Here is a 7,914-nt window from a genome sequence, read left to right as displayed (position 1 = left end):
CTGTCTGTTGTGATTGCAGCTTTTCGACGTTAAGCTTTCCTTGCATTGATGGCCGCACATTTTTTGCTGCACACAGGCGGGTGCGTATCTTGGCTACAACAAATTAGTGGTCCGAGTCTATGTTTGGCCCTCGGAGTGTACGTACGTCTAAAACGCTGGAAGCATGTCTTCCGTCTATCACAACGTAGTCGATTTGGTTTCTCGTTTTTCGATCTGGAGACAACCATGTAGCTTGGTGGATGTTCTTATGCTGGAACCTAGTACTACATATTGCCATGTTTCTGGCCCCGACGAAGTTGATCAGCCTCAGTCCGTTATCGGACGATTCGTCGTTAAGGCTGAATTTTCCGACAGTGTATGCTCTCAACGCTCATAGAAGAGATCCTTGGACGCCTCGTCCTTCTCTTCCGCCGGGACATGGACGCAGATGAGCAAGATGTTGAAGAATATCGCTTTGATGCGGATTGTGGCTAGACGTTTGTCCACCGGGGTGGACACCAGTACTCGGCGACGAAGTCTCTCTCCTACCACGAATCCAACACTCGGCGACGAAGTCTCTCTCCTACCACGAATCCAACACCGAATTTGCGCTCCTTTACGTGGGAACTGTAGTAGACGCAGCAAGGCTTCACACTTACTTTTCCTTGCCCCGTCCATCGCATTTTCTGGATGGCGGTGATGTCAGCCTTTGTCTTCCCGAGGACATCAACCAGCCGGGCAGAGGCACCTTCCCCATTAAGGGTCCGGATATTCCAGGTTCATACCCTCAAATCATAGTCCTTTATAGGTTTGCCGTGGTGTCATCAAAAAAAAGGGGTATCATCCGAGGCTGTTTGTTATTTTTCATTGGGCGGGGTTTTAACGTGGCAGGACCCAAACCCAGCTCACGCAAAGTTTTACGCCTTCTCACTTTAGCTCGCTCCCAAACGGGTGTTTGGTTGCTAACCAGAGGATACGTGGATATAAATATCCGGACGTTGTGAGCTGCGATTTGAACCGTACGTACAAGAATCGCTTCTGGCCACTCCCCGGTGAATGGCAATCAAAAGTTTTCCACTTCTGCGCACGAAACCATCCTCCTGCTGCTTCGTCTAGTGTTCTCCAAATCAGCATCGGGGCCCATTGCTACGGTGGCATGCACTTTGTGTGTGATACAGAAAATTGTTGTGTAAATATAAAGACATTTTCGTAGAATAAATATGCCAAACTACATTGTCATGAGCCTGAACTGCCAAAAAGATGTAAGCAACATTTTTTCCAACTTTTCCTAGAACATTTAAATGTCTTTCTGCATCAAAAACAAAATTTTGAAAAAATATCGCTTACATATTTTTGGCGGTTGGGGCTCAATATTATCTGCACTCAAAGCGGCTTGAGGCATTCACACAAAATACACTTTTCCATAATTGTCCTAAAATAAAAGCAAAAACCAATTTTCGAGTTGCTACTGGCAGGGTGCTGGCTGCATTAAAATTTATTTTACTCCCTTCCCTTTCTGTCATAAAACAACCTGGTATTATGCAGCGTGATGATGACAGTTTGACTTGGCCAATGTCTCTATTTAATAATTCCTGGTCGTTTTTTTTCACTCCAAATTAACGGGCGTTTTGACTAGTATAAATATAATCCCAAGCAAGGCTCTTTCGTTAATCACCCCGCTTAAACAGTCCGATCTCGGATAATTAGCTGCCAAATTTGTTGAGCTTGTTTTTCTCATAACTAAAGGAAAAATTATATTCAGCGGTGTGCCACTGTGACCACTTATTCTGCTAAATTAAGAAATTTAAGTTATTTTCAACTTAATATTTGATTAAGAATACCTTTACAAACCTCTTCCCCGCTACATAGCATAGATTTTTTCTTACTTCCACAGTTGACATTGCTCCTTTTCTTCACAAAAATAATTTGTAAAATAAGTAAAATAAAATTAAAATAAAATAAATAAATAAAACAAAAATAAAATAAAAAAATTAAAAATAAATATTCCGACGAACTGATAACCTCCTTCTTTTTTTGGAAGTCGGTTAAAAATAAAGGAGATTTAAAAAGCCTTATTAAGTGACATTTTCATATAAAGTTTCTGTTTATAAATCATTTTTTATAATCTTTAAAAAGTACTTTCCTAATATTAGGTATACGCGTAGCCGCCTTAAAACATTTAATTTTATTAACTTATTAACGTTATCCCGAACGTAAGCGCGAAGTATAGAAATAATAATTTAACCGAGTAAGTAAGAATTTGACAAATAAATTTCAACTATCAATTTCTTAAACTTTAAGTGAAGCAACAATAACAATTCAAACATATCTAAGAAAAAGTACTGCATTCCAAAACAAAACGACAAATTGAACTAAAATATTAAGAAAACTACTGACTTAAAATCCTTAGTTGAACAGCGCCCTTTAAAGCAAATTAAGTAAATAAATGCAGAGTATTGAAAGGAACTTCCACTTGAGTGAGGAGTAAAGGAACTGCTTAGTGCATGCAAGAATTTTCTCCAACTTGCTGCAATAGTTTTGCTTGTGTTTTATGCTTGTTTCGCTTGTGCTTGTGGCAGCTTAAAATAGTGAGTTCAATAACTTATATGTACTATAGTATAAGCTCGTAATTTGCGAGGGTAAATTTGCAAGCATTTTATTAACTGAGGAACTAGCATAGCTACTTCTTTAAATGTACTCAGGCAAGTGCTGGATTTTGGATTGCTTACCAACCTAGTATACATATAAAAGCACAGTATACACAAATTTATAAACCTGCATAGCTGTTGCACAGCGTGAATGTTGCAATTCACAATGGCACTTCAACAATGGCTTACTACTTAAAACAATAAAAACTTATTTACTTAATTTTCAAGCGAATTATCAAGCGAACAAACTAAGAGAAAGTTTGTTTGACGGTCGGGTTGAGGAGAAATGTGCATTTCCCTGCTTTCGTTGGAGCAGTTAAGTAAAAGGATATCATTCCGTTGCTATGAATAATTTACACAAATCGGCTTGAGCGCAACCTCAGCGGCGTAACCGAATGCGTTGAAAGTTTAGGCTGAGTGTTTTGTTATGCATTTGGGATTATTTACGTGGGTTACCATGCATTTTAGTTGAGCGGAAATGCAAATACAAAAAACTTTTTCCTTTATCTTGTAGGGGCGGCATCGACGTTTATTCTTACACACATTTATAAGCACCTATATATTCTTAAAATAATGGAATATTATACAAATTGTATAATGTTAAATTATGAATGATTTTGTAAGGTGACAAGTAAAGTGGCAAAGGTAGTAAATAAAAAGTGTACAGAATATCAGAAGTAGCAATAATGCCTTCAACTAGTGAACCCGCATAGCGTTTAAATACCCAAAATTGCATTTCAATAACCAGAAAAAATATTTTAAACGTTAGTCAAAGTTTTAAGCGATCCGAGTGCAATATTTCACCAAGAACCGTGCAGCTGCTTCTGAGTGAAGGGAGACCTCGTCTAGTGTCGATTTTTAATATCATCAAATTTCCAGTCACCCTGTACCAATAAAAAAACTTCTAACTTAACGTCTTTATTTTGACCTCTTTTACTTTTAAAGTGGAAAGAATGGCGTAAATCTAATGACCTTCGCAAAAAATGCCTTCAAGTATAATATATATCGTCGATGTTTTTGCAAAACAAAGGCTTTTATGCCATAAAAAAGCTTCTCGTAAATACATACCATCTATCGTTCAGAAGTGGGAAGAGCTGTAATACCTGTAATTGTGTGATAACACTTTATGGCAAAATCAAACTTTTTTTCTTGGTATTGGACCAGATCAGTATGTTTTTTTTTTAAGAGATTGACTCATGCGTAAAGTAATACTTCCGTTTATAGAAGTCAGCCTCCGAAGTCGAGATATGGGCCTTCGAAGTTGGAAATTGGACCTTTGGTAAAAAATTATTTTTAATTATTGTATGTTACTTTTTCTGTGCAAACTTATATTACAGGTGCTATAAGGGGATAAAGGTCAGATCTTCGAAAAATTAAAAAAAGATTATGTTCCAAAAAATGTTGACAGTGTAACTGCTCATTTCCAAATTCAACCAACTTAATACTTAAAACTATGTATGATCTCCAAATATTTCTGTGTTCATAAGGAGTAATAGCTTAATTTATAAGAAAATATGGGAAGCGGGCGCAATTTCAAAAGTCTCCATCTTCTGATAAACTTAGAAGACTGCTTTATGTCGTATAAACTGTTAATGTTATGCTATGATACGTTACATTATAATGTTATTAGGCTCTTATTTATCCAAATTTTCAGGTAATAAAGAAAAATATTCAATTTATTTATGGCTTACTTTTATAAAATCACATGACGCTGTTTGCAAGTGGACCACTTAATTTGTCGAATACATTAAGAAAAATATACAAATTGTGTTTAGTGCAATTTATATAATTTTTTTACCTTCACAAATAATGACTCTATCATGAAATTTCCTAAAAAATTAAGGACATAAATACTCAATCGGTAGCATGCCCTCACTGCAGCTACTCGATTAAAAAAGAAAGTAAACACCCTCTTATCTATAGCTAAACTTCATTTGATATTCAAACGCTCGCATTTATATGTTCATTTCTATGTTAAGCGGTTTGTGTTTCGGGTGCGGATTAGTCTAAAGGCATTTGCATATTTTAATTATTTAGATTGTTTTAACAGCGCAATGCAATCCTACGCCCGCCCTCCGATTCTTACTCTCTGCTCCCTTTCAAAATCGCTTAAGCCCAACAGCGACTTTCAAACAAAAACAGCCGGAAGCACGCCAGACATTGTAACTTGCCATTTGCGTGCAGCTGGTCTTCTTTCCCACACTAAAAACATAGGAAAATGATGAACTGAAATTCAACCTAAACGTTGAAACTCAATTAAATACGCAGCTGTCTGCAGGTGCAAATTTTCCAAATTTCCAAAATAAACACAAGTGAGCGGCACTACAAAGTGCGATAAATATCAAAGCAAAAAAAAAAGAACTGAAATATCGTTAGTTATAGGAAATTGATATCCTGTTGGCGTACGTACTTATATATTTATACATACATACATGCGGAAATTGTTATACTGAAATTTTTCTTACTTTTACGAGGAAATGGTTACTGCTGGAAATTCGCTTACTTTTTTGCCTTTCAGCAGTTAATGGCAAAGGCATGTTTGTGAAGTGGCGCGTTTCCGTAATTTTTGCATGCACTCATTCCTTAGAAATGTTTCACTTTTTTACTTATACGAATGTGTGCAACAGTGGAAATTCAGCTACTTCACTTGCTTACTTTGCTTTCAATGCTCTTGCAATTGAGCTGTTTGTTGCGACTCCTCCTTTTACTGTTCATCACTTATATCAAAATGCAACGTCGTCTTTGTTTCCTTTTTTTTCGCTTTTACCTACCAGGCAGTGGAAACTTGCATATGGCTTGTCGTTGGTAAGTGTTTTTTATCGTTAGCGCATGTGAGAAAATACCATTGCCGCTGCATTCAGGGTATTCAGATTACTCATACGCACCGCCGTACCGTAATGAAGTCTGTGCTTATTTACTCTTGGCACGCTGCAATTTTTCGCCAGCCAAGTCTTTTTCATTTCTTGCGTTGCTCTACCAGTATTTCATTGGAATATGCTGCTTCATTGAATTTGCAGTGATTGCAGCGAATATAATAATATCAGTAATAATATTCGTGTTAAGTATACGCACGGTAGTCTTGTATGGGTGTTTAATATCCTAAAACTGTTCGAAGCGACCCTCATGTTGTTTCATTACACCGTGCGACAAAAACAAAAAAAAAATCAAAATACACTAAAGAATCGATAAATTCGCGAAACTATGGGCCAAATATAGTAAAACTGCGTTTTTAGTTTTTAACTCTGACGTAGTCTTTTTCAAAGAATTTTTAAATTATAAAGATATGATTAATTCAAAAGGTTATTTTAAACAAGTAAGAAAGTCTAAGTTCGGGCGGAGCCGAACATTAAATACCCGGCGCAAGTATTAAATATATGTTTTTTCACCCTTCCGAAACCTTCCGCGCATTTAGTATGCTGTACCAAGGCCAACAACGGTGCCAAGTTTGGAAGAAATTGCTGCAGCGGTTACCAAGATATACACATGTAACCATAAGTGGGCGTGGCTACGCCCATTTTCCAAAAATGTATAATATTCTTATTTTTCGTCTGAAAATTATTGTAAATATCAATTTTGAGTGAATATCTTCAATAGTTACTAAAATATCGCAGTTTTCGTATTTCTGGAAATTACCGTTATATGGGAAGTGGGCGTGGTTAAAGTCCGATTTCGCCCATTTTCAATACCAACCTACCTTGGATTAAGGGAAACCTACGTACCAAATTTCGTTGAGATATCTCAATTTTTGCTCGAGTTATCGTGTACACGGACAGACGGACAGACGGACAGACGGACGGACGGACGGACAGACAGACATGGCTTAATCGATTTCTTTTTTCATCCTGATCATTTATGTATACATTTGTCTATATCTATCTCGATTCGTTTTGGCTGTTACAAACAACCGTTATGTGAACAAAATTAATATACCCTTGTGCACAAGTGCGCTCGGGTATAAAAATCAGTGCAATGTAAAATAGCATTATGGATACAAAATAAGAGAAAATTCTGTAGAATTAATAAACATTAATTTGTTTTGGTTTGCAAGGATAGGTATTGTCTTTTTAAATTTATAAAATTTGCAGGACGAAATTCGATAATGAGGTCATTTGTATATTAGTCCTCAAACAATGTTTTTTTTAATATAGCAAATTTTCAACGCTATTTGAGGACAAAATTTGTAAAGGACATTTTCCATACCCACTCGTCGCTATTCCCCATTAAATTAATTCTGTTATAATTCTACAGATTTTTTTCTTTTATATGATACCCTTTTTGTTATTCTACTTACATTGCGCTGAATTTTTTAAATAATTGTTTGAAATAATCATATATCTTAAATTTCACTGTCCTTTAGTGAAACATTGTTTAAACATTATATGTTTAGAGTTGAATCAAATCTAAAATCGAACCCCTCTAGCTTTTGGCGTTATAATAACAATAAAAGGAAGACAAACAGCTTTCCCACTTGTTTAAATTATGACGGCATTATGTCGGATAATGAGTCAGATTCTTGTGACCCTTTTGCAAAATTTTTCCAAGGAGTTTATGAACAGTATGACCAATTAGACGTTTTTAACTTTAACGCACCCTCTTCACAATCATATAATGATTTCACTATATCAACCAATGATGTTGTACAAGCAATTTCAAGACTTCAAACTAGCCCATCCACTGATCATGAAGGTTTCTGTCCTGTATTTTTCAAACTCGTCTTCAGTTCAATAGCGAAACCCATTGCAATTTTCTTCAATAAATGCCTAAACAAATCGATCTTCTTAGATGCTTGGAAACTATGCTCAATCACGCCAATTTATAAATCAGGAAGCCGAAATGACGTACGAAACTATGGTCCAATAGTTAAACAAAGCACTATTTCGAAAATATTTGATTCCATTCTCAAAGCTAAAATGTTAAATCGTATTAACGATCATATTTGCAAGTATCAACATGTCTTTGTCCCATTAAAGGTCTACTTGTACTAATTTAGCACTACTCACAAACAGTATTATTAACGATTTTGTTGATCATGCACAACTAGATGTAGTGTACACGGATTTTTCAAAGGCATTCGATAAAGTCGACCATTTCATCCTTATCAAGAAGCTCCGCGAATGTGGTATTAAAGGAACACTTTTAAAATTCTTTTTTAACTACCTAACGGGAAGGAAATTATTTGTAAAAATGGCATCGTCCAAATCTACAATAATGATTAATGCTTGGTCTGGAATACCCCAAGGTACTAGGGCTGATGATTTCACCCGGGTAATGAGCTACCCGGGTACCC

The 7,914-nt window shown here is 36.1% G+C and overlaps 1 protein-coding gene across 1 annotated transcript in view; it reads right to left on the bottom strand.

Annotated features, from left to right (window-relative positions):
* Window positions 1-7,447: 7,447 nt before the first annotated feature.
* LOC118743607 (protein prickle) overlaps window positions 7,448-7,914 on the bottom strand; it is a 193,996-nt gene continuing 193,529 nt past the window's right edge. The window contains exon 9 of the mRNA XM_036476374.1: window positions 7,448-7,532. Coding sequence (XP_036332267.1) covers window positions 7,448-7,532 — 85 coding nt within the window. The remainder of the gene's footprint in view (window positions 7,533-7,914) is intronic.

The sequence above is a fragment of the Rhagoletis pomonella genome, unplaced genomic scaffold (genome assembly GCF_013731165.1).
Source record: "Rhagoletis pomonella isolate Grant_MI unplaced genomic scaffold, Rhpom_1.0 Rhpom_scaffold_00007, whole genome shotgun sequence".
NCBI lineage: Eukaryota > Metazoa > Arthropoda > Insecta > Diptera > Tephritidae > Rhagoletis > Rhagoletis pomonella.
The sequence above is the reverse complement of the archived record's forward strand: the minus strand, read 5'-3'. Positions and strand labels throughout refer to the sequence as shown.